Source organism: Equus przewalskii, unplaced genomic scaffold (genome assembly GCF_037783145.1).
Source record: "Equus przewalskii isolate Varuska unplaced genomic scaffold, EquPr2 ChrUn-8, whole genome shotgun sequence".
NCBI lineage: Eukaryota > Metazoa > Chordata > Mammalia > Perissodactyla > Equidae > Equus > Equus przewalskii.
The window spans coordinates 163,667-190,932 of NW_027228756.1; the positions used below are offsets into that span (position 1 = coordinate 163,667).

Sequence of the window (27,266 nt, forward strand, 5' to 3'; positions counted from 1 at the left end):
ATCATGTGGGACACCAGCTCTATCAAGGAGAATGCTGTCTTTCCCCCTGGCTTTCAGAGCTCATGGGACCCGGCAAATGATGGTGGCATCTATTACCGCTTAAACTACCCCACATGGGTGATGGAAGAACTTCTCCCTCCCAGAACGGGCTCTCCTGGGGCTGAACCCATCCATCACTTAGATCTGCCTCTGATTCTCATCAAGACCTGCAGCGAGAGCTGGCCTCTGCCCATTGCATTACTGTAACCATTCTACTGCTGTGTTCACTCTTTCTTTCCTCTGGGCCTTCAGCCTAGGGAATGTGTGGAGGAAGGCAGGCAAGTCACAGTCCCCATCTCTGTAGAGTTCGCAGATCTAGGGGGACCCATTTATCAGAATGTGAGCAATAGAGCAGCCCCCAGACCCCCACCTGGGGAAAATATCTACCACTAATTTCTCTGCCTGAATGTCACTACATTTTGGTCCTTAAAATAATTTTGACCCATTTCCTATACCTGTCCACACCAAAGGCCAAAATCTCCTTTTCTACCACATTTATTTGCAGGTGTCTGGACAGGCCCCGTGGGCCTCAGGCATGTCATGTGGTCCATGTGTTTTCCCCTGAGCAGGTGCTCTGGACATATTTCAGGCAGTTGACATTCATTGAGTGCTTACTATGTACAAGGCACAGAGACTAACACTTGATATGAATGATCTCATTAATCCTCCAACAGCTCTCTGGGCAGGTAGGATCATTATATCCACTTCACAGATGAGAAAGTGGCTCAGAGGAATAGAATGACTTGTCCAAGATCCAAGGCTGACAAATTACAGTAAGGAGTCAAACCCAGGTCAGTCTGGCCCCAAAGCACTTGGTCTTGTCCTGTACTTCCAATACAATTGTATTTGTAAAAACAGCTTTGCTGAGATACACAATACGTTTCACCCACTTCAAGGGTCCAAATCAATGGCTTTAGTGTATTCACAGAGATGTGCAGCCATCAAAAGAGTCAATGTTAGGACACTTTCTCCACCTCAGAAAGGAACTTCGTGTCCTTCAGCTGTCACTGCCTTCTCCCTTCTTCCCCACCCTCTCGCAGCCCTGAACATCCGCTAATCTATTCTGGACTTCCATATGAGTGGAATCGCATACTACATGGTCTTTGGTGTCTGATTTCTTTCACTTAGCATAATGTGTCAAGGTTTATCCATGTTGTAGCGTGCATCAGTACGTCATTCCTTTCAATGAGTGAATAATATTCCATTGGATTCATGTACAACATTTTGGGTTCATTTTGTTTTGTTGGAGCAAAACTTAAACTTGTATTATCTGTAAGCCACTACCATTGGAGGTATTTCTGTTATATATAACCAAACTGATTTTTTTTTTTTTTTGGTGAGGAAGACTGGCCCTGAGCTAATATTATACACTTGAAAGTTGTTAAGAGAGTGGATCGGAAATGTTATCATCACTCATGCAAAAGAATGGTAATTATGTGAGGAGATGGAGGTGTTACTATCCTCATTGTGGTAATCATTTTGCAATGCACACATTTATCAAATCACCGTGTTGTACATCTTAACATACATATGTTCAATTGCAGTCATATCTCCGTAAAGCTGGGGGAAAAGAATGTGTATGGTGGTTAGCTTTGTGAGGTGTGATAACAAGTGATTTTTATTCTTCTCTTCAATTTTCCATGTTTTCTAAATTTTATATAATCAACATGGATTGTTCTCAGAAAAAAAAAAAATCCTTCCTTTTACACATTTTTATGTCCCTTGGCTCATCAGGCAAGAAGAGTGTGAGCTGAGAGGATTCAAAAGGAAAGTGAGGATGGGAGGGGGACTGGAGGCGGGGAGAGGAGGAGCCACTGGTCTAACCTTGTCAACAAGCAGTCATGGACTCCTTGTGCCACAGCTGGTTCTCCGGCCAGACCCTCATGCTGCAAATCAGCCTCCATCTCGGTGAGTAGCAGAGCAGGTGGGGTGGCTCCTAGGCGGTTGTGGAGGAGGCTGAGGAGCCACATGGGAGGGGGAGCTTGGGCTTGCATGGTATTAAAACTCTGACTCCTCCAGCTCTTTGAGGGTTAAGGGGGAGGGAAAGGGGCTAGGGCTTTTCTGGGATGCCTGCACCTTCCTCAGGACAGGAAAACCTCCATCAAACCTCTACCTCAAAGGGCAGTTATTTGTCCTGCTCTGTTGGGCTGCTGCCGCTGAGATCCTCAGACCAGCGTCTCATTTTCCACCTCCCTGTTTGGTGGGAACAAATCCACAGTCTCAGGTCCTTGTCTCTGTCTGCTCCCCAGGGCCAGCCTGCTTCCTTCTCCTCCCAGGCTGAGGAGGGCTTGTGTGGGGAGTGAGGGGTCAGAACAGCTCCCACTGCCCATCATTAGGGACAGCTGAGCTGTGGCACCATCTGCAGAGGTGGGGACCTGGGGGCCTCCGGTGTGGGGGCGAAGTGGGGTCTTCCCCTTTTGCTCTGCTGGTGACCTTTCTGTGTGGTTACCAGCTGTTTCTGAGCTCTCCGTGGGGGTGGGGGTTATGCTGTAGTAGCTGCCTCATGGGAACCAGGCTCAGACTGGGTGGCCTGGTCCTCTGCCCTTGTCCCCAGAACTTCCTTGTGGTGGAACGAGGGGCTGAATTCAGCAGTCAGACCAGCTGGGTCAAAATTCTCGTTCTGCCACATATTGACCATAAAATTTTGGACACATTGTAAATACCCTGCCAGAGTGACTTTATCTTTCTGGGCTTCAATTCCTCACCTGGAAAATGGATAGAATAATGCCTCACTCAAGATGTTCTTGGGAGAGTAAGTGAAATTGTGCACTTTCCGACCAGTGTCTGAACAGGGACACAGATTCTTTATGTATATAGCATCATACATTTCTTGCTGGATAAAAAACATGCCAATAGACACTGTAATAAAAGGTGACGTTTCCTTGTTTCATAATTGACAGTGTTATCGTGATCCAACAGTTTAAAAACAGGAAAGGTTTCCCTCTGGGACATGAGGTAGTTGTGGTAACACAGAGGTCGCACACGTCCCTATGCTCCCCACTGCCCTCCACCTCCTGCACTGTGGTGAACATTGTGGGAACCTTTGACACAGTCCATTCCCCCTTACCCATCAATAGGAGAAATGTTACCACGATTGTTGATGATGAGCAGAGGATATGAGAGACGAAACATAGGGAAAAAATAGGTAAGATAAATAAGCATGAAAGACAGTCATCGTCACAGGTAATCAAACAAATGCAGATGAAGAAAACTAGGTATTGTATTTTGCCTGTCACATCAGCATGGGTTTTTTTTCTTAATGTGAATGCTCCGTTTGGCAATGGGACACTACGACAGGCACTCTCATATATGGTAGCCAGCTTTTTAAGTGAGGAAAAGCTTCTTGGTAGTATATTTGATGTGTCAGAAACATTTAAACATTTATAATATTTATACCTGGGAGCCAGCGCGGTGGCGTAGTGGTTCAGTTCACACGCTCCACTGGTGGCCTGGCGGCCCAGTGGATCCTGAGTGCAGACCTAACACCACTCGTCAAGCCACACTGTGGTGGCATCCCACATAAACAGAGGAAGATTGGAACAGAGGTTAACTCAAGACCAATCTTCCTCACAAAGAATAAATAAATAAATAAAATATTTCTACCTTTTCCTTGGTAACTCCACTTCTGGGACTTACCCCAAGGGAAAAACCTTCATGCAGAAGAAGCTTATGCACAAAGACATCATTTTGGTCTATTTATAATAGTGAAAAAATTGGAACCCAATGAGAGGGTAAATGACATAAGGGCAAGTTACAACATTAAGGTGGTGACAACAACAGCCCCAGGTAAGCTGGGTTGGGCGGGTGACTGAGAAGATGGAAGGGATTTGGTCAGAAGGAAGACAGGAATAAACATGTGCTGAGCATCTACCATAGGCAAGATCTGCACCTGGAGTGTTACATACACTCTCTCATTGCAGCCTCACATCACCATGCATTTCCTGTGGGGCTGGGAGGGATACTGAGGCAGGGAGGACAGGACAACGGAAGACCTGTTGCTAATGACCAGGCACTGTGACACATGGCAGGAATCTGGCTTTCCCCATTGTAGCCCCACTGAGTAGATGACACCACCCTCGTCTTACATTTGAGGAAACCAAGGCTCAGAGAGGCCAATGAACTTGCCTGAGAGCTCAGCACTACTACGTCTTAGCCCAGGTATCTAAGAGCTCCAGGACCACGTTCTGCCTCAGACTGCAGAGAGCTGGGGACTCCGGCTGTGTTGCCTTCCTCTCCTAACTCTCCCCGCCCCCGCTCCCACACCCAAACCTCTGAATTCTTAACTAAGAGGATAGAGGAAGCTGTGCTATTTGACAGAAATTCCTCTCACACTTTCTGTTCCCGCCACCCCAGCCTCTAGGAAAATTATTCCTTTTATGTTTCTCAATAGGGAAACAGCTGCTCCTTTAGTGCCTTCCCCCATCTGAATTTTCTTTCCTTTTTCTGCTCAACAAATGCTATCATTTCTGGGTTAGGGTCATGGAGTCTGTGGGGTCAGTGAGCACTTTAAGGAGTCCTCCTGGGTTTTTCTTTCTTGAGCTGTAGTTACGTCTATGCTGGCTCCTCTGGGAGTGCTTCCACTGCTCTGCCATTGTAGCATTTGTCACGATTCTCAGAGAGCTGCATACATGGCAGGACCAGGGTGCACAGGAAGCTGCCTCTGCCCCCAGCTGCCCTCTCTTTGTGTGCTATTGGTTGCCACACAACCACTGAGGGCGGTAAGTCCCTCAGAGCAGAAAATTCAGCTGTTCCTGCCTCACCCAAGCTGGCATCAGCCTTACTGAATTCTAAGCAGATTGAGAGCAGCCATTACCAGGCTGCATGGGGTCTCATAGGACAGGGGAGGGCAGGGAAGTAGGAGGGGCCCCTGACTCTAGCCACAAAGTCCTTTCTATTCTTAAATATTGACAAAACAAAATCTCTTTCCTGTAAATGCATCTTAGATTAAAGCTGATTCAGGCAGCACTGGGTTCATGGTTAACTCATTTTTCTTAAGAATTGAAGTTGACTGAGCTAGTGAACTTTTGTCCGTTATTTATAAGAATTATTTTTAAAACATTCAAAGGATATAGCATCATGTCATCATGCTTAATTTTAGTTCCTTAAAATTTTACAAGGGAAAAATTTTATGGAAGTATATTTACATTGTCCTCAAGGAGGGCACGGGATGTGTTGGTATATGAGAGATGGATCGGCAGTCATCGCACTGCCCTTGCCCACTCTATCAGTCATTATTGGAATTGGTCCTTCCTGTATGTTTTATCTGTCAAAGCAGTGAACTAGGAAGAGAACTGGAAATCAGGAACCTGGATCTCATAAAGACTGTGGCACAAACTTCTCTCTAGTGATTTCTCTCAGTGTTCTTATAAATTGGAACTCCATCTCCCTGTTCATAGTAAAGAATCTTTTCTGTAGCCTGTGAGAAATAGCTTAACAAATTTCTTTAAACATAAGAGGGAAAGACAGAGAGACAGAGAGATAAAGCAGGAGTCAGGCAGTTGGAGACCACTCAGATGCACAGATCTAGCTTCACTGCTGTGTGAACTCTGGCAGCTCTCTTCATTAAATCGTTGGTCTTTGGAAATTATCTCATTTCTATCTTTTCCTGAACCCTGGCTCCTTGCCTTCTATTTAGTAATTTAGGTCTATTGATGCAAATAATCCCTAATCAACCTTAAATCAAAATTGGGATGAGTTTATTATGAGCCACATTTGAGGACTATAACCCAGGGCCTACCTTCTTCAAGGAAGGAAGGGCACCAAAGAAGTGTATAGAGTGGATATATACCATCTTGGGACAAAGAACATACATCACATATGACAGGAATAGCCCTTTTCCTACTGTCACGAGATGCTTAGCTGGCACAGCAGGTTGGTGGTCAGCAGGCCAGTGGTCAAAAGACTAACACAGCAGAACAGAAATGAATCCTTAGTTCCTAGGAAAAGATGCTTATTTTTAAAGAAATGCTGATATGGGGGGAAATTACATACCTATATTTAAGGGCATTGAGCCTGTCTTTGCAACATGGTAAATGCTTAAAGCAGGTGTACAATGCATGTTCAACAGGCCACATCAGGCCCTTTGGAAAAACAAGGTCAGGCTGAATTAGTTTTAGAGTAAATGGCTTCCTCAAATACTACTGCTTTTCATTTATTCATCATTTCTCCCCTTTTTATCTATAATCTTTCAATAGAAAGCACTGATGATCAAAATATGGTCCCTCACTGCCAGGGTGCTTGCTGCCTGCCCCGGGTGCATCATGTCCTTCAGTGTTGGGCTTGGATCATATTAATTTGCCCAGTAATCCATGTTGGGAGGAAATAGTTGGACAAGCATAGACATATTATTTAACAGAGGAAGCATTTCATGGGTTGTATAATTTTTCAATTAATTTAGATTGTCACACAAATGTGCATATACTTCACGTGACTCCTCATGCTCACATTGTTTACGATTATAGAATGGGTACAAGAACAACGTTGATAATTCAATATCTGAAAAGATTAGTTTTAAAATGAGTTCCTTGGCATAGTCTTTATTAAAAAAGGAAGTTTGTCCAGGGTTGTAAGATCGCTTGACCATCTCAAGTCACTGAGCAATCACTACTCTAGCCACCATGCCACACTTACAACACTGAGTAAAGAAAACAGTAACTAATTTGAATACTATGACTAATACAAGAATTCCAAGGAGTAATAGAAATAGGAATTGTAATCTGGGTCAAAAAAGGGAACCAATACCTGAAGGGGGCCAACCAAACAAATCAAGACTGGGTGTAGAATTACTTCAGGCATTCACCTATTTTTTTTTCCTGTGCTTTAGCAGAGATGACATATTGGAAGCTTCATCAGGTATAAGATCACAGCATTCAGTGTGAATGATTGTACACGTATCACCTTGGGATGCAGTTAGGACATCTAAGGCCATTCTATTTTGAAGGATGGCTTTTCTCATTAAAGACATTTTAGTGTTTAGTAAGGCTATTTCTACTTGACTATCATTAAGGTCTTGTTGAGTTAATTCAGTCAGGCCTTCTATATGTGATATGACATCTTCTTTCCCCAAGGAAAGAATAAATATAGCTACTAGGTGGCCATATCAGTGGGACACTGAATGACCCCATCTGGCCTTAAAGAGAAGATTGGCAACACATGTTAGCTCAGGGTGAATCCTTCCCTGTATCCAAGGGAAGCTCAGGGTGCAGTGTTTTAGCCATATAGACAGTAGCCAAGGCCAGAGGTTTGTTTCATATAACCATTGGGTTCCATTAGGAGCCACCCAATAAATGCCTGACCTTCAAGACCAGTCTGTTCCAAATCAATCACTTTCTTTAAGTATGATAGTATTCTGAAACCTGAAATAGAACAATCATGAAATAGGTGTATGGTTTAAGCATTACAAAGGTTTAAATGAGGAGATATAAGGTTGGCAATACAGGCCTGGTCTGGAGTCTTGGGACAGCTGTCTACAACAGATGCCATCTTCTTCTCATCCTGGTTTGGAGATGTTTTCATTGGTCAGTTAAAGCTGGGTAACAGAAATAGGAACTGAAACCCACTCAGGTGAAGAAGAGTTTTTTTTTTTTTAATGAAAAATGTGAATCCATGAGTCTATGCCTTTTGATTCCTCAGCACATGAATTGGTTACAAGTACCTGGAGTGTTCCTTTCCAACAGGGCTGCTAAGAGTCTTTTCTCTGGTGTCTTTTCCAATGAACAAAATGTCCAGGTTGAAGTCCGTGGTCCTTAAGGCTTTCGTCTCCCAGGAGCTCACTGGGAAGAGAATCAGCTACCAACCTCTCACTTCCATTAAATGTATTAATGAGACCTTAACAGTAATGTAGGATATCTCATTTAAGCAAACTTGGTTCATACATCCCTTCATCTAATTGCATATGCTGTCCAGTTATTATATCCAAAGGGGACAACTGAAGTTTACTGAAGGGTGTAGATCTAAGGTTGAGGAGCACTTAGACGAAGATCTTTTGGCCATGAGAGATTGAATGATCCTAAAGCTTTGCCAATTGAATTTTGATTGTGCCATTAGTTCTACGGTTGTATTATTGGCCAAATGTCACCACTAGATTTAATTTCTTGTCCAGTGAAATAAGCTCCTTGGTCACTGTGTAACTCAGAAGGATTTCCTCTAACAGGAATTATCCTTTCCAATAATAACTTACCTACAGCCATCACTCTTCTGCAAGCAAAGGCCTCAACCCAGTGTGAGAACCTACAGATGATTACAAGATATATTTATCATTGAGATCATGGCATTTGAACAAAGCCCAATTGCCATACCTCAAAGGATCCCTGAGGAAGGGAAGGTGGCCTTGTGACCCATGAAATAGTTTCCCTAGATAATATTTTGGGCATATAACACAACGAGTATAGGCTTTATGAGCCACTGTGGGAGAAAGTTTCCAAGAATTGTTTTCCCCATGAAATCATCTTTTCAGTCACCTAGTGGAAAATTGCTTGTATGCTGGAGCAGTGGCAATTGTGCTCCAGGAGGCACTATGGTTTTGGGGGGTTTTTTATTGAACCCAAAACACATCTGTGTGGTGGTGTCAAAAATTCCCTATTTTTATTGCCACCTTTGTTTCTCTTCTTCTGTGGCAATTTCTTGAGCCTGTAGAAGGAAATTTTTTACTGGCTTAGTAGAGTTAATAAGAAGTAGCAGGCATTCTTGAGGCTGGACAGCATATCCAGCTGGTTAATGTCCTTGCTCAGCATTTATTTAAGACCTATCTGTAAACCAAATTAGATAATCAAATGCTGTCATGGTCATTTTCCTCCTGTGGTGCGAGAAGCAAGGTGGCAGGATTAAGAAAATGAATAATATTTGCCTACACAATATGACCTAAGAAGGCTTATCAGCATTTAGTTGACAATGCTTCCTGTGCCACTTAGCATAGCAAACAAGCCTAATTAGTTTAGTATCTTCCTCTTTCTAGGAAGAGAGAACACATTTCTCTGAGAGGGCCCAGGGTCACTGAAAATTAGCAGAGAAATTTTTAAGTCAAAAGAAAGACTTCATTAGGATATGAATTTAGGGGAGCTTGTGCAAAATATCAAAATGTTAAAACACTTGATCAAACAACGTCAATTGTTTGCTGAATTGTGTTGCTGTGAAACAGTGCTTTAGTTATCCATTTAGCCAAAGTGAGACTCACTTGAAAGTAAAGAAAACTTTTTATAATCTCTTAACCAAGAGCAGACTAAAAGTTCAGCAAAAGTATCCTTTTAAGAAAGAGAAAACCAAATTCTAACTTTTGTACTAGTTTACTTTTGATGTTAAACCTTACTCACTCCATTAAATTCATATTAATCCTGGCCAACTTGACAAGGTACAAAATTCTTTCCTTGGGGTTCCTCATCCACAAGTCCTCTATAACTTTCTTTTTACATTCAGAATTTTATCTCATGCCTTCTTTCCTTCCTAGTCCTTTAGGACAACTTTATCTTTCTTAACAAAACAAATGAAAATATTTCCATGCTTTATACCTTATTTACTGAAAACATACATCTTACTTTGAACACAAAGATGTTTTCCTTATTAAATTTTAGTAGCCTTAAACACATATATTAATTAGAATTTTTAAGCATTACAGACCATACTTTTTAGTGAAAACTAAGAAGTAAGCAATTATAAAGTGTCTTTTAAATGAGCATTCTGTGGCTTGGGAAACTTATATTTTTCATAATTTCTAGAAACATGCTACTTCATAGTATAATTTTTAAATAAAATAAAAATATGCTTACTAATAGACCCAAGCATCTTTTGATTTCTCTCTACAAAGACAAAAGTAGATAAACTATATTTAATAATTAATGTCTAATATTTTATCTCATTTTGGAATGATCTAGATACTCAATAAATTTTATCATTTAACTCAATTAGCAAAACACTAAGCTTTCAAGTTTCCAAAAAGTTTTGAAATTATTTTAAGTACATACACCATAATTCAGAATTATTGTTAAAAATTCACTCAACATTTTTATCTTTTCCACGTCTATTTGGTTTACTTGTTTCCATGTTGAGAACTCTGAAAATGTGCTTATTTTAATCAAACCAGCAAACTTAAGCTTGCATTTACCAAAGGTGATTTTACGTCATGTTAGCTTGGAAGACACTTGGGTTAGTCTCCATTACATTTATAAAAGCACTTACTTTAAGCCAATTAAATAGAGCTTTTTGGAAATTATACCATCCAGAGGTAAAACATCACACATACATAACACACATATGGATACACACACACAACACTCCACAGCTACTCTTTTAAGATTACTGCCATGAATCAGGTGCAGTAATGTAAGGCTCACTAGTTATGAAAGAATAATTGAATCCAAATTTAGTTTTAAGCTTTTTCCACTAATATTTGTGGAGAAGACACTCAAGGTTCTAGATTTGGGGAGGAAGTGCTCTTATGGCTGTTTTTCTTGCCTTTTTTACTACTTTTTCTTCACTCTTACGAATTGGTGATGGACTAGATAACAGTTGCTGGAGGGATGATAAGCCTTTTGAGATAATGGAAATGAGTGGAATCTGAACTGCCTCTAGAGCTGCATTTCTAGTCTTGCAAGGACTGTTTTTTAAAGGACAGTTGCTCTTAATTCCTCAGAAATTGAGTTGTAACCTAAATGACACTATAGGTGGATGTAGCTGTCCAACTACATCAGCCCTAATTTGCTTTCTTCCCTGTGGATGTTTAGTTTTATTTTAACTTAGGGGAGAAGGCCTAGAAAGAAAATCCCTATCAGGCTTTGAATATCAGCTTCCAGTCTGGCTGAATTTCTGATTGTAAGTTGCTAAATCTTTTCAAGTGTCTTGTCAGGTTTCAGCCAGGACAACCAGTAACTACCTGGTAGTATTGAACCATTCCAGTGATCTTTAACATAGCAGTTTCCCAGAAAGTCTCTCAGAGTCTCATTAACTCAGGGAGTAGATTACAGGGGTGTCTGTAAAACCATGGCCTAATATATTTTCCTTTTGGTACCTTTTATAACTTAATTTTTATTAGCCTTTTGCAACAAAACTTTCAATAAGGTTGTTTTGGAATTTTAAAGTCTTTGCTTTTAAGTGCACTTCTTAAGTGATCTTATCTAATCAGAACATTCCTTCTGATGGCCACTGTAATTCCCCGGAGGCTGGCAGCTGTTTGGGGGGACCCTCAACATCCAATGGAATGCAACCCACATTTCTGTCGGACCATCTCTGACCAAAAAATGGGGTGCAACCGCATTTTTGTCTGAGTGTATTTTGGGATCCCAAACAGACGATTATTAAGCCAAGCCCTCAGGATACAAAACAAGTTTTGTAAGATTCTGCTCTTCTTCATAAATATTTACAGCTTCTGGAAGTTTAATCTTGAGCAATTGTGCTGGACGGTGGCAAGCTCGACTGTTTAAAAATTCCTCTATTGCCTGGCTCTTAAAAAGGAGTCCCACAGTAGCCACTGTAATTTTAAATTATCCCAGGTTATCTTGCCAGCCGTTGTGCAATCCAGATTTCATTACGAACCTGCAAGTTTCAGCATGAAGCCAGCTGCAGTTCTGAGAGAAGGCAGCCCATTCGGGAATTGGTTGGCTTTTAGAAACTCAAATTTAGAAATTCAAACTCATTTTTCTTTCAGTTTAATTTTACTATAACTAAACTAAGGACAGCGTAGTGGGTCAGAAATGTGAGTGCTACTTCCTAACGAAAGGTCATAAACACTCTCTTATGTGCCTCAGTATCTCCCACCAGTCATCTAAAACTGCAGTGGGGGCTTGGAGCACTGGAAGACCACTCCTAATATGCCTGGACGAGCCTTTACTTAATTAACATGAACGATAGTGGAGTTCCCTATAGGAGCCCTATGCATCATAAGGATTGATCCTCTGACACTTCCGTGAGGTTCTCAGTCACCTGAAAATGCCTTTCAGCTGGAAGGAGCTGGTGTCCTGTTCTTTGGAACTGAACATGGTCAGAATCTCATTTCTCTATCAAGCAGTTTGTTCAGATTTTATAAACACAATTCTTTCCAACTTAAAGCCAAATTAAAAAGGTCAGTCTGCCCCATTCACTCCACAGTACCCCCTAGCCTCCCCTGACCTGGGAAATTCCCATTGGGTTTCTCCTTCCTAGCAATTTCCCCTAGGTTCCTCTTTCCTAGGGTGTGTACCGGTACCCCCAAGGCACCTAGTCTTAAGGCTTATATAATCTGGACCATTGACTTAAAATCAGAAGGTCAGAGTTCAGAAGATCTCACCAGGGTCACCTGAAGAATGCAATGATCCAGGGGGCTCAGCGGGCCCCTATTGGTACTGAATGCCAGTTCAGTGGAGGTTCCAGGTGGTCTCCAGTGCATTTCTCTGAAATCCTGCTGTGACCACAAGAAGAAATGTCGATGCAAGAATCCATAATCAATCTATAAATCAAAATTGGGGTGAGTTTATTATGAGCCAGTTTTGAGGACTATAGCTGAGACTTCTTTCTCCAAGGAAGGAAGACCACCAAAGAAAGAGGCTGTACAGAGCAGTTGTGGACCATCTTGGAACAAAGAGCATACATCACATATGGCAGGAATATCTCTCTTACTACTGTCACAAGACGCTTAGCTGGGACAACAAGTTGGTGGTCACAAGGTGAACGCAGCAGGTCAGAAATGAATCCCCAGTTCCCAGGAAGTGACACTTATCCTTAAAGAAATGCCATATGTTAGGAAGGTACATCCCTATCTTTAAGGGCATCATTCTTGCCTGTGGGACATAGTAAATGTTTAAAGCAGATGTACAATGAATGCTCAACAGGCCATGTCAAGCTCTTTTGGAAAAAGAAGTTCGGGCCAAATTAGTTTTAAACCAAATGGCTTCCTCTTATACTGCAATACAGACTATTGCTTTTCGTTTATTCATCAGGTCCCTGTTTGAAAAACCAAACATTGCTTTGGGGAAACAAACTGTCTCCTACTTTGAAATGTTTTGTCTGAAACAGATGAAACCCCTCATTTATTGCCATGAGCACACAAGCATGATTGAGTGGTTCCAATCTTTCCAAACCCTCCCAGGAAAGCCTAAAGACCCAAAATAAGAAATGAAACAGCAGGAAAAAATCACATACACAAAGGAAGTTAAGCAAAAAACTATTTTGCTTAACTTTATACAAATTTATGGAAAACTGAGATGAAATGGATAATTTTCTAGGCAAATATAATTTACTGATAGTGACTCCAGAAGAGAAAGATAATCTAAACAGATAAATTACCTGCTATGGAAAAACACACTCTTCTGTTTCTCCTTTACTCTCACGCGACTACCACACTACTTAAGAAACTAGATGTGTGTGCTCCTCTCCCCTCACGGAGCAATTTTGTGATTTCTCAGACACCAGCTGGGTGTCCTACAATTTTACTCAGTTCTAACACTGTTTTCCCGCAGTTTGTGTCAGATCCCACAGGTTTAGGGCTCAGTCCCACAAGACTATCATCCCCCGACTTCAGACACCAGTCACGAGTCCTGGTTGTTACCGACTGGCTTCCGACTGACAGGCTAAACATCGGAGGTTCCCATGACCTTCTGGTCAGGTTTGAGTAATTTGCTAGAGCAGCTCACAGAACAATGGGAAAACAGTTTACTTACTAGATTCTTGGTTTATTATAAAAAGATATAACTCATGAAAAGCCAGTTGGAAGAGATGCACAGGGCAAGGTATGTGGAAGGGGTGTGGAGCTTCCATGCTCTCTCCAGGTGGGCCACCCTCCAGCACCTCCTTGTGCTCACCAACCCAGGCGCTCTCCTAACACCGCCCTCCTGGGTTTTTATGGAGACTTTGTTACATAGGCTTGATTGAGTAGAGGTTACCAGAGGATGAGGAGGAGGACAAGACAGTAACTATTTGATGGGTATGGGGTGTTCTTCTGGGATGATCAAAATGTTTTGAAACTGGAGAGAGGTGGCACTGGCACAATATTGTGAATACACGAGATACCACTAAAAAATATGCACTTTATAATGTTAATTGTATGTATGAGGATTTCCCTTCAGTGAAAAAAAAAAAGACACCCACCTAAGAGTAGCTGATATAATTCTTACAATACCACGAAAAAGACCAAAAACTTAGAAAGCTTCCACAGAAAAAATACTTTGAAATGAAAAATAATCAAACTTCTTGTCTGCAATAACAGAAGTTTGATGACAGTGAAAGGACATCTATGTACTGCTTAAAGGAAAGGACAGCAATTGACAAATCCTTGCAAATCAGCTAGATGTCACTCACTGTCAGGGTAAGACAAAATATTGGCACTGAGGTAAGGATTCAGAGAATATATCAGCACAGAGAAAATTTGAGGAAAATCCTTCAAACAATTCTCCATCAAATAACAAATTCATCATAACAGACATCTCTAGAATCGGGAAAGATAGAGTCAACAATGATAGCAAAGAACCACATGACAATTGTAATTAAACACAATGGAAGATGGTAATGTGACTGGGAACTTATGATTTAAGTGCAAAGTAAAGATTCCTGGAACAAAGAAGTCACATTTTTGGAGAAAATCTAATAAGGTCTGGAAATAGAATACTTGACTGTTTCGGTGAAGCCTCTAGGTTGGAAGGCTGCTGCAGGGAGAGGGGTAAGAATGTTACAAGACTGTGAGGTGGCAGAGAACGTGGGCTGCTGAGTGTTCTGCATTCTCATCCTACTTGGGGTGGCTGAGCAGTGGGACATAGAGGGCAGAGGGGTATAATTCGAATATTCAATATAATAGCAGGGAAATGTATGTATTACTGGGGTAAGCACCAGTGGAATGGAGAAGCACCAAAGAATTTTGGATGTACTCAGGAGGAAAAGAAAAGAACAGAGGGCAGCCTGGCCTCACTCTCAGCAGGGCTGTCCCAGTAGCCTCCCCTCTCTTCCTGAAACTCCTTCTTTAGCTTTTGCCACACTGCGCTCACCGGCATTTCCCATTGGCTGTTCCTTCTCCCTCTCTCTTAATGGTGGTTGGTGCTATACCATCTTTTCTTCCCTAGCTATAATCCCCGCCCCCCCCCCCCCCCAGGTGATTTTAGCTGATCCCATGGCTTTAGTAGCATGGCTGGGCTGAGGGCCACATCTCCAGCCCTGACCTTCCCATGAGCTTCAGACCCAGACCCATGGTCTATTTAACATCTGTTCTTGGAAGCCAAGATTAAAGATTGGATATAAAACCAAATTCTTGTTTTATGCCTCCCCTCACGCAGAACCTGCTCCTCCTCATGCTTTAATAATAATTACAGGTGGCCGGCCCCATGACCTAGTGGTTAAGTTTGGTGCACTCTGCTGTGGCATCCAGGGCAGTTCCCACGCGTGGATCTACACCACTCATTGCCGGACATGCTGTGGCACTGACCCACATACAAAATAGAAGACTGGCACAGAGGTTAGTGCGGGGTGAATCTTCCTCAAGCAAAAAAAGGAAGATTGGCAATAGATGTTATTTCAGAGCCAATCTTTCTCATCAAAAAGAAAGAAAAAGAGGAAAAAAGGGAAAGAAAGAAGGAAAGAAATGAAGGTAAGAGGGAAGGAAGGAAGCAAGGAAGGAAGGAAGAAAGAAAAGAAGAAATAAAGAAAAAAGAAAATATTTACTGCTCAATAAATGTAACACTACCTACCCACTTACTTAAGCTGAAAACCAGGAAGTCATCCTTGTTTCTTCTTTTCCTTCGCTCTGACATCCAGTCCATCAGCAATCCATGTCAGCTCTACCTCCCAGTCTTTCCTGAGTCTCTCCACTTCTCCCCATCCCCTGCCACCATCCTTCTCTCACTTAACCTATTGCAAGAACCCCCTCACTGGAATCCTTTTTCCTAGCCTTTCCCTCCTATCAATCATTCTCCAGACCATATCTAGTCTAAAGTGGTCATTAAGAATGTAAATCACGTGATATCACTTTGCTAAGAACCATCTGGCAGATTCCTGTTGCACTCAGACTATGTCCAATCTCCCTACTGTCCCTGCAAAGCCTTCCCTGCTCCCAGTCTCGTGTCTTCAGATCTCTGCTTCGCTCCTTCCGCCCCAGCCACGGTGCTCCTTCTGTCCCACATGCAGGCCAAGATCATTTCTACACTGGGAACTTGGCACATACTCTTTCCTCTGCCAGGAATAATTCATTCTGTCCTGTCATCATTCAGGACTCACCTTAATTCTTATCCACTCATAGGGGACTTTCTTGATGAACCACCCACACCCCAACATCTCCACCCAACCAAGACTCTTCTATCACATTATCCTAAGTGTCAGTCAGGGTTCTTGGTTACAAGCAAGAGAAAGCAGCTGACTAATTGGGTATGTATATATTAGAGCTTAGCAGGTGGCCCACAGACCTTTGAGGCATCCAGATGGCCAGGCTTTGAGACCACTCATCCAGGAGCCACACCCTGAGTCATACCACCAGAGCTGGTCCAGTAGAAGCTGGTCCACTAATCCTGGCCAAGACATCACAGCTCAAACCCTTGTTCCACTGACTCTGGACACTTTCTCTGCCCCAGAACTGCTGCCACCACTGCCTCAGGCAACTGCAGGTGGCTGCTGCCATGACTGCCATTGTCAATAGCACAGATCCTGTGGGCCACCTCCCTTCATGTCATCAGATTGTGTTTGAAAGTCTGTGGTAGGTGCATCCGATTGGAAGAACCCAGGTCATGTGCTGTCTCAGCCACAAAGGAGGCTGGGAAAGTATCTGGCATTTATAGCGGGAGGTGGTCTCTGCCTCGTAAGGTAGAAAGTTCCACAGATATGTGAAGGAAGTTCAGATGCCAGGCAACAGAGATGAAATCTATGCCACATCCTTTTCATTTTCTTCACAGCACTTATAATTGTCTGAAGTCATTTGTTTTCCCTGATTTTTTCAGCAGTGTCCCTCACTAGAATGGACGGCTCCATGAGAGCAGGGACCAGGTCTGCTTGTTCATCCCTGTGCCCCCAGCAACCTCAACAGCACCGAGCTTATTAAGCATTTACTGAGTGAAGGCTGGCTGAGGGCGCAGAGGGAGAAAAATTTGTATCAAATAAGTAGAATTTCAAGGAAGGAAGAACAATGACACGTCAAATGCCACATGATGGTCCTGAACAACTACGACGAACCAATGACAGTTGATTTTGTTAATTTCAGGGAGTTGTTAGTGACCCAATCAAGAGCAATTTCAGAGGCGTGATGGGCCAGCAGCCACACTGCAGCGGGTTAAGGGGAAAATGGTGGCAACAGAGAAAGCTGGAATGATTTTCTTCTGGTGTGTACAAACTAATGGAGAAACTGGATTATTGTTTAACAGTGTTAATATTTTCAGTTTCCTTTTTCTGCAATGAGACCAAAGACCATGTTAGGTGCAAGCTGCAAGAAAAGGAAAGAGCGTGATTGTGGGAGGGTGACAGACACATGCTTGAATCAAAACTGCCATGCTCTAGGCAGGACCAAGGCCTGGGCAAGTTGCCTCTCAGTTTTGTTTCCCTGTCCGTAAAAAGAGAGAATTCTCTTTGTGTGAATATAAAGTTAATGAGATGTGAAAGCAGAGAGGAGATGCAGCGTGGTGTTTGCCCTGTTTCTTTGTTTCCTCAATCTCAGCTGTTCTCTCACCAGGTTCCCAGACTGTCAAAGACCCCAGCTCGTCCTGCACGTTGCAAAGGACCGTGGGGGGATCTGTGCAGCTGCAACTGACCTCCTCCTCATCTCCTGATGTCCGAGAGATTGAGTGGATTCGGGATTCTGGTGATGAGAGAGATTTGATCCTGGTGTCCTGGAAACCTGATACCTATACTCCTGAATGTATGGCCTTGAAGAAAAATGCAAACACAGATTCAGCCTAACAGAGCTGGCTTTCTTGATCATCAGAAATCTCAGTATGGAAATGAGTGGACTGTACACAGTGAAAATCAAGTTCCAGTCTGGAAAATCCCAGGAGGAAGCCTTCAGGCTCTGTTTATACAGTAAGGTTTGTAGGGACCATGCCCCACACAGGCATTCTGACAACCACTTTGTCTAAAGCAAGTTAGACTAGAATTGGGTAAAAAAAAAAAGGAAAAAAAAACATTTTTCAGGAGTTTTGCATTTCTTCTCATGTGCTAAAGATAAAACTAAATTTTAAAGATTACACTCCAGGAAAAAATATTTATAATTTCTTAAAAAAGTATAAAATATACATGAAATGATGGAGGCAGAAGGACCCACTGAAAAGGATAAAAAAAATAGTTTATTCAATCATAAAAATACTGCAAAATTGATTATAAGAAATATGCAATTATATCAAAAATGTCCTGAATTGGTTGATTGAAAACCTGATTTCAAAATGTTTAAATGACCCAAAAAGTTGGCAACACCAAAGCAACAAAACAGGACACAAAAAAGATGAAATAAAAACGCCAAGAAGGAGACTGATGATAGGACGAGTCATTAGGTAAAACACTTTGAGACCAATTAACCTGAAGTCCAGCTGCAGAGATCTCAGGACAAAGCTCTGTCCCGCTCTGTCCAAGTCAAAGACGCAGGAGGAGACCCAGCCGCTGTGCCCTGGAGCTCTCAGGCCAACGGGGAGCCCAACACCCTGCCCCAGGAAGCAGAGAACCTGCGCAGACGTGCAGTGGAGAAAGCAGAAAAAAGGGAGGAGGGGGAGTAGATCCTGAGGGCCATCCAACCTGCCAGAGTTCTTGCCCATTGCTACTCTCTGCCTCCACCCTCCGTCTCCTCTGCTTGGGTGATCCCAGCAGCCTCCTAATGGGCCTCCCTGCCTGTTGTCTCTTCCTCCTTCCAAATCACCCTCCAACCAGCTGATATTTGGATCTTTTTAAAAATGCAGTACTCTTCCTGTTATTCCCCTGCTTAAAACCAAATAATGCTTCTTGTCCCCACCCCCACAGGATAATGGCACTCAGGAAAAGTCCAACCCCACACAGGATCTGGTCCCTGGCTGCCTCTCTAGCCTCATTTCCCAGCACTTTGCCTCATGGCCATGCTCCAAATTAGCTACCCTTCACTCACCCACCTGGCCCTTTCTCTTCTCCTGGACATATGCTGGTGGCTCTCTAGGGGACATCCACCTCCCACGCTTCCCCTGCACAACTGGCAAATCCTCACCCAGTGGGAGCAGGGGAGGGGTGAGGGACTCCAACATGGGGGATGGGAACGCTTGTAAGAAGAGACTGGGGAGACTGGCTTGACTGTCCAAGCTGGGGTTTTCCAGTTGGTGAAGGGTGGGGAATACACCCGCTGACCCCCTAGCCTCCAGCTCCTGATTCCTGATCTTGTCTCTGTCCTCCTTGGCTGATAAATTCCTTGCATAGCTTTCTCAGTGACATCATATTGGTACAGTCTCATCCTATCTCTTTTGGCAGCAAGAAATGGAAACCTACTCAAATTAGGTCAATGAAGAGGTTTTCATTATAAAGACACATAGGTTTTTGCTCCATGACACAGCAGTTAAGCTTGCACGTTCCACTTCAGCAGGCTGGGGTTCACCGGTTAGGATCCTGGGTGTGGACATGGCACTGTTCAGCAAGCCATGCTGTGGTAGGCGTCCCACATATAAAGCAGAGGAAGATGAGCGTGGATGTTACCTCAGGGCCAGTCTTCCTCAGAGAAAACAGAGGAGGATTAGCAGCAGATCTCTAGGAGGAAGATGCATACAGGAGCTCCTCTGGCCCTCATGCTCAGGGACTGGAAAGCTGATGGGCTCTCTCTCCTCTCTGTCAGGGACTGTATCGTCTCTCATCTTTGCTCTCAGTGTCTCTCTCTCTCTCTTTTTCCTATTCTCCTGGGCTTCTCCACACGGTAGGGAACATGGCCTTCTGCAGCTATGGGTCCCGCTGGATCAGACAGCAAAGGGACTTTCCTGGTTCACTCCACATGGAAAATCCAGGGAAGGACCCTTGTTGGCTGGTCTTGGGTCACAAGGCCACCCCCAGATGGCTCACTGGCCAGAGGAATAGTAGATTCTATTGGCAAGGCCTGGGAATGTGCCCTCCCCTGTAACCAGGATTAGGGTGCTATGATTAACATAATATCAAAAGCAAGGTTGGAGCAGAATAGAATTTGCTGAAAGAAGAAGTGCTACTAGCTGGTTTCCTTTAGCCTTGTTTTCCATTCCCTGACATCCCATCAATGCCCAAGTTCAGTCTTCCAACAACACTCGCTCTCTCCCCATCACCTGTAGGACTAAGTACTCATCACAGCATTAGGCCCTCCACCAACTGACGCCGTCATTCCAGCCTTGTTTCCAGCCAAACATATTGTGCCTCAAATACAGCCTCTCTCTCCCTCATGGCTTTCAGAACTGCCATGGCCTAAGAAAATGATTTTCTGATCCATATTAAATGAATATTTCCATTTTGAAGTCCCAAAGTTCTTTCTCCTAGTTCTCCTGCAGATCGTGTTTCTGTCTGCCTTGCACTACCATTGTTTGTGTGTGGTCCACTCTCCACTTGAGAGCGGGGTCCGTGCCCTGCTCTCCTTGGCATCTGCCCAGTGTTTTCTACAGCTCTCAGCAGGCCTTCAGGAAGTACTGTATTCCTGTAACCAGATAGAGTTAAGCAATATTTAAAGGATACCTACAGAAACACACCTACTTTTTCTAGGATTTTTGATTATTCAAGCCTGATTACTATTCCTTCACCTCTTGAAAAGAGCAGAATAAAGATTCATGTAAACCAATTATTGAGTGAATACTCTAAATGCCTAAGAGCATGAGCTTTCTAAACACCCGTCTGTGCTTCCTTACTCTGTGTAGCAGACAGTCTATTTGGTTTTATATTTAAATTATTATCTGTTCATTAAGTCAGATCTTTCAAAAAGATAAGTAAATATCATTTTCCCCAGACACATGTTCAAACAGTCTTGAGGAGGGCCCACACATTTGTATTTTTAATAACTGCCCAAGATCAGGACCTGGTAAACTATACCCATTGGTCAAATCCAGCCCAGTGTCTGTTTTTATACATAAAGTTTTATTGGAACACAGCCACATCCATTCATTAACATGTTGTGTTTGGCTCCTTTTGTGCTATAACGTCAAAGTTGTGTAGTTGTGACAGAGCCCATATGGCTGGTGAAACCTAAAATATTTGCTATCTGACCCTTTACAGAAAAGTTTGCCTCCCCTGCCTAGATGAATCTACTGACAGCTGATCCAGGTAACTTCAGAGGTTAACATGAGGATTAAATGAGTCCATGTAAACCCTTGGAGCCATGACTGGAAATGCATACCTGCTCAATGAGTGCTAGCTGTGGTTTTCTTTTCATCTGCTAATGGAGTAAATTACATTAATAAATTTCTGGATTACACTAACTTTGTATTCCTATAATAAACCCAACTTGATCATGATGTATTGTGTGACCGTATTTGCCAATATTTAATTTAGGAATTTTAAGTTCTCTGTTTGTCGCTGACATTAACCCATGGATTTGCAAGTGTGTTTTGTCTTGTGTTGGTGGTGGTATTCTCCTTGTCTGATGTGAGCATTCAAGTTCAACTATCCTTTCAGAACGACCTGAGAAACGTTTTGCCTTTTTCTAAGCTCTGAAACAGTGTCTGTAACATAGCAATTCCATTTTCCTTGGCCATTGGGGAGCACTCAACCCTGAAACCATATGCACTTCATGCCCTTTGTAAGGACAGATTGTTGTCCACCTTTCTACTTTTTTCTAAGGCTGTGGGTGTATTCAGGTTTGCTGCTGCCTCTTAACAGAATTTTGATCATTTACACTTTCCTGGAAAAGCATTATTTCATTTACATTTTCACATTATTTGACATGTAGTTGTACATAGTATTTCCTTATAATTTTTTAATATCTGTAATTTTGCCCCAATGCTCATTCCTATGATATTTATTATAGCTTGAATTTTTTAGTTAGATATCAATATGGCCTCTTTTAATTGGCCTGTTTTTGAAAAATCAGCTTTTGATTTTGCTGATGGAATCTCCTTTTTTATTGTTACCTATGCATATAAGTTAAGAATATATTTGACTGCAATTAGCATAAAACTTGATTTTCAAAGGTTTAAGCAAAGTTGTTTCTCTCATGGAACGAAGTCAAGAGATAGCATTTGCTGGTGTTGGGCCATTTGCTAGGCGCTGTCATGGGGACCCAGGCTCGCTCTGTCTTCCTGCTCTGCCATCCTCGGCACATAGACTTTTGTCCTCGTGCTTGTTGCCTCGTGGTCCAGAGGTGGCGTTGCTCCAGACGTCACTCCACAATAAAGCCAGCAAGGAGAGAAGGACAAGGGGAAGGTCCTTCTCGGTCTGGGGCTCTGTCTTTTCAGGAGTGAAGACCTTTCCTCCCCCAGCAGATCCCCCTACTTCCCTGGTCAGCACCAATGCAGCTGCAAGAAAGACCGAAACCGAGACTTTGGCTCTCTAGATTCCACAGCAGAGGAAGCGAGGACGGAGAGGGAAGTGGGGCTGCGTGTGGATGGGCCACCTCTCAGATTGGCCACGTGGCCGTTACTGGCTGGTTTTACCTGTGTCACATCCTTTGCTCTGGTCTACCCACCATAGTAAAATAATCCACTGGAGTAATAGTGGATTTGAAAATTTCTCCTTGAATTTCCAATAGTGTTTTGGCTTTGATTTTGTTTTGTTTTGCTTTATAACATTTATGCATTTCCAAACCATGTTGTTAGGTACATATTAATCTAAAATATCTCTATTTGGCCTGCTAATGTTTTTTATCTTAAATTTTATTTGGTCTGTAATGACTCTTGCCACACCTGCAGTCATTTTCTTGACATTTTCTTCATCTGCTGTTTCCCATCTCTTTCTTTTTGATCTTTCCGTGTCGTTAGGTAATGGAAATAGTGTGCAGCTGGCTTTACCTCATCTGAGTCCTGGCTTTTAACAGGGGGATATAATGCTTTCCAAGGTATTTCGTTTTTTTACAGGTATGGACCTAAACTCCTGAAATCTTGTTTAATGTTTTTTGGGGGGATTGTTTTTTTTCAAAGATTGGCACCTGAGCTAACATCTGTTGCCAATCCTTTTTTTTATTTATTTTTCCTTCTTCTCCCCAAAGCCCCCCAGTACATAGCTGAATATTCTAGCAGTAGGTCCTTCTCATTCTGCAAGGTGGGACACTGCCTCAGCATGGCTTGATGAGCGCTGCTAGGTCCGGGCCCAGGATCAGAACCAGCAAAACCCTGGGCCACCAAAGCAGAGTGCATGAACTTACCCACTCAGCCACGGGGCCGGCCCCTAATGATTTTTATTTACCTTTTTTTCCTTCCTTTTCTTATTTTTTCTTGCTTTTATTTGATTAGTAGAGTTTTCTTTGACCTAAACTTTTCTAGTAGTTTGGAAGTTATACCACCTTGGATTTTTATCCTACAGCTTACTGAAATTAAATTTTTATTTCACCATTTAAAGATAATCAGTATCCTTTTGTTTCTGTGAACAAAGCTTGAACTTTAACATGTTTTTCCACTGTATTCTCAACACTCCCATGTTGTAGTTATTATATATAAGAATACATAAAATTATTATCATCCATATGATTATCATGGATACATATCATTGTGTAGTTATCATATACATCATGTCTATTTAATCATCTAGGCTTAACTGGGCACGGGAGGGACTCAGCCATCTGCCCCTGGGCTGGAGTCAGAACCCCTTGGGCCAGAGGGAGAAGGGTCCTTCCCCAGGGCTGCAGTTAGGAACCTCACACAGCTGCACCACCTTAGTGAGAGCGGATGATGTACTTGGGGGGCCTCCAGTCCTGAAGGTCAGTTTCTCTTTTGTCCCCCCTTGCCCCAGAGCCCAGCCCCCAGCCCCAGATTCAGATTCATTCATCCTCTCACATCAGGCTGGTGCAACATCAGCCTGGAGTGTGGGACCCCAGGAGCCACAGACAACCTGGCAGTGACCTGGCTGAGCAAGGGCCTCCCAAGGGAGCTGGAGCTGAGAGAGACACTGGGGCCAGTCCCCAATTCCAGCAATTTAAGCCTGAGCCTGCCCCTGGGCCGGTTGAACGGCCACCTCACCTGTATGGTCAGCAACCCTGTGGACGAGAAGAATGCAACCTTATACCTGGAGAACATCTGTCCATTGACGGGTGGGTGCGATTTGCTGGGAAGGGTGACGAAAGTGGGCTAGCAGAGAATGGGGAAGGGACGAGACTGGGTGGGCTCAGGGAATGTGGCAGGACAGGGGAATATTTTAAGGCAATTGATGTGGTGCAACCAACAGGTCCCCACCCCAGTGAATGGCCACACCCTCGTTATAGTCTTTAAACTTGCAAGTCCAGAAATTGGACCAATATGTGGAGACTGCTATATCACCCAGGACATAAACCCAGGACTGGCATGTGGGCACCCCCTTTCCCAGCCTTGAGGAGCCCGGAAGGCTGAATTAGTCATCAGAATCCAAGCAGGGGAGGAGGACTTGAGGATTAAGGACTGAGGATTCCTTAGACCTGGAAAGCTCATGTCACCCAGACTCGGGCCCCCTCCCTGGATGGGCTGGACATGTTTAGCACATTCAGGCTGATAGATGCCTATTTTTTGCTGCATGTCAGTGGTGCCATTTCTGAGATGATTAGCACCTCTGAGTAAGTAAACCACAATTCAACCATCCACTGAGCAGTGAGAGCACCTGTGGTCACTACAGCCAGTTACCCACTTCCCCCATCAGCCTAAGGTGTCACCCTGCTAGATAAAGGGATGGTCCAGGGTAGGTTAGGGGGTGGAAGCCCTTACAAAGGAGCCTTGGACCTGGTTTCATACAATACGAAACCTCCTACTTTCCCTAGGATTACGCAGGAGGAACAACAGATGGATAAAAGGAGGATGAGTTCGGCAGTCCCCTCCCACCCACGTCTCCCTGAGCTCTGCTTGCTCACGTGGGGCTCCCGTGTGAACAGTCTCCTCCGTGTCACTTCCTCACTCACTCAGCCACTCAGCATTCAACCCTCACACTAGCACTGAGGTTCTACCATGTGCTGGGGGGGCGTCCGTGAGCGGTAAGATGAGCCCCGCCCTCAAGGAGCTTACAGTGCAGTGGGGCATTGCAGCACACCAGCTGTGTGACCCTGGACAAGTCACTTGATTTTTGGAGCCTTTTTGTAAGATGTGCAATAATTGTATCTACTTCATAGGGCTGTTGTGCGAATTCAAAGGGAAATCTATGGAAAGTTATCAATACAGTGTGTGGCATAGATTGTGTCAATAATTATTAGAAAATACTTCAAAGAAGAGGAGGAATAAATTTCTAAATATAAAGCCACACATTAAGTGCTGAAGTCGAAGCAAATACAAAGGATATGGTTCAAGCACAAAAAAGAAAGAAACTGAGCAACTGCTGCAGGAGTTGGGAAAGGCATCACAGAGAAAGAAACACCTGAATTGGGCCCTGAAGGATGAATAGGAGTTTTCTTGTGGGAGTATGAGAAAGATACCCCAAACAGAGAGCAGAACATGTCCTGAGATCTGGTGACCCCAGATTCTTCCATTCCCTCCCTCTCTTGGGATATATTTCTTTTCTGGGATTCTGAGAGGAGAAAAGAGAGCCAGGTTGAGGGGATGACCAATGGGACATCTGGTTGGTGGGGGCCTCCAAGTTGCCTGTGCAGAGAAGAGACAGAAAGCCTAGCAGCAGAAACGTTAAAGTGACAGTGGGAAGTGTGCAGTGAGACTAGAAGGGAGGAAACCTGTCAGGGCTGCATCAAGGATGTCCACTTGGGATACAGGTCCTGAGCCAGGGTGGTCCCACCTCCTCCCCCTGTCTGCACCAGGCCTGACTGAGGCAGACCTGACACCAGCCTTTGACCCCACATTCGTTTCAGAACAAACGGCTTTGGAGAGGCATCCGTCCCATGGTTCTGATGGTGGGCCTGGGCGCTGGAGTGTGGATCTGGATGAGGAAGAAGACGGAGACTGGGAGAGGTAGGTGCTGGAGAGACGCTGAGAGGAGCAGTGGGATGGGGGGCCTGGAGGACACCCCAGGGAGCGGGGCAGGACTGGGCAGGACAATGGGCAGACAGAGGCTCATGGACCTCTCCTGTGAATCATCCCTGGAAGGCTGGGGTAGAGCCTGCTGGGGGTGGGAGCTGAGAACATGCCCAGGAAGGAAGGTGATGTGTGGCAGGGACAGGGCAGGGGTCTGGGACCTGAGCTTACAGCCTGGGGAGCAATAGCTGCCCTCACCCAAGGGCTGATGAGGGGTCACCTCAATTCCACGCAGCCTCACTGAGTCTCTGCTGAGTGCAGGTGGGTCTGCTCTCCTGCCCGAGGGGCCCGGCTCAGCAGCTGCTCCCCAGGCCCTTCCCACAGAAGAATCTGCTGACCTGCAGACTGGTGAGGCTGACAGCCACTACTCCCCCTACATGAAGATCAGACTCCTGGGACACCCTGAGGTGGGTCTGAAGGAATCAAATCAGGTTGACCAACATCTACTCAGAGGTCATGAATTCTGGGAAGTCCAGGGTACTCTGCTCCTTGTCGGCTCTGGGTTCAATCCTTGCTTTGGATGATATGGTTGCTGTGCCCAGGCACTCACAGGATGCTGGGAGCTGAGGTGCAATGGGAGGAAACCACTGATGGGGAGGACACCTCGACTGAGTGTCCACAATCTCACCAGATGTCGCTGCCACCTAGGGTGGAGGGGTGGCAGAGCAGGAGAGGGAAGAATGTAAATGGACAGGTGTCTGGTAGACCCTGCCATCTGCATAGGACCCAAAGGAAGCAAAAGTAGGTGAGACCAGCAGGGCCTGGAGGTGGAGCAGACCCAAGGATCTGAGGAACATCAGGAAATCTCCTCCCTGCAGTCTGTCTCCCTCCTACCTGCCTGAGACCCTGCCATTAATGCCACCTCTTTGGGTAAAGGCATTGTTGTCACCACTGATGAGATGTCCCAGGGAGAGCATCTCATGTGGCCACTCGCCCTTAGATGGAAATTGGTGCTGTGATCACAGAAGGAATGATTCCACCAAAGGGAAAGAGCTGGAGACAGGACAACTGTAGGAAGCGAGGACACTTAAGGGACTTCCCTAGAAGCACTGGTTCTTAAACTGAGCTCACATCAGAAATGCCAGTAGGATGTGGTAAAATAAAGGTTGCTGGGCCCACATGCAGAGTTTCTGATTCAGCAGGTCTAGGAAGACCTGAGCATTTGCTCAATCCTAATGAATTCCCAAAGGATGCTGACACTCTTGTTCCCACTCTTTGAGAACTACTGGGCTAAAGAAGGGGCCAGGGAAAGGCAAGTAGAGCCGCTGTCTGGATGTC

At 44.1% G+C, this 27,266-nt stretch overlaps 1 protein-coding gene across 8 annotated transcripts; it reads left to right on the forward strand.

Moving 5' to 3' along the window:
- The first annotated feature begins 1,836 nt into the window (after positions 1-1,836).
- Positions 1,837-27,266, forward strand: LOC139081747 (uncharacterized). 8 transcript variants are annotated; one of them, XM_070608500.1, is made up of 5 exons: positions 1,837-1,947; positions 15,300-15,442; positions 17,639-17,985; positions 23,849-24,097; positions 26,250-27,266. In XM_070608500.1, the coding sequence occupies exons 3-5, from the start codon at positions 17,823-17,825 to the stop codon at positions 26,510-26,512; spliced, it is 675 nt and encodes a 224-aa protein (XP_070464601.1). In that variant the 5' UTR covers positions 1,837-1,947; positions 15,300-15,442; positions 17,639-17,822; the 3' UTR covers positions 26,513-27,266. The 8 variants fall into 8 exon arrangements, 4 of the variants coding, with proteins under 4 accessions (XP_070464601.1, XP_070464602.1, XP_070464604.1 ...); XR_011536975.1 differs by lacking the exons at positions 23,849-24,097; positions 26,250-27,266 and adding an exon at positions 19,656-21,371 and having other exon boundaries at positions 17,639-19,448; XM_070608501.1 differs by lacking the exon at positions 15,300-15,442.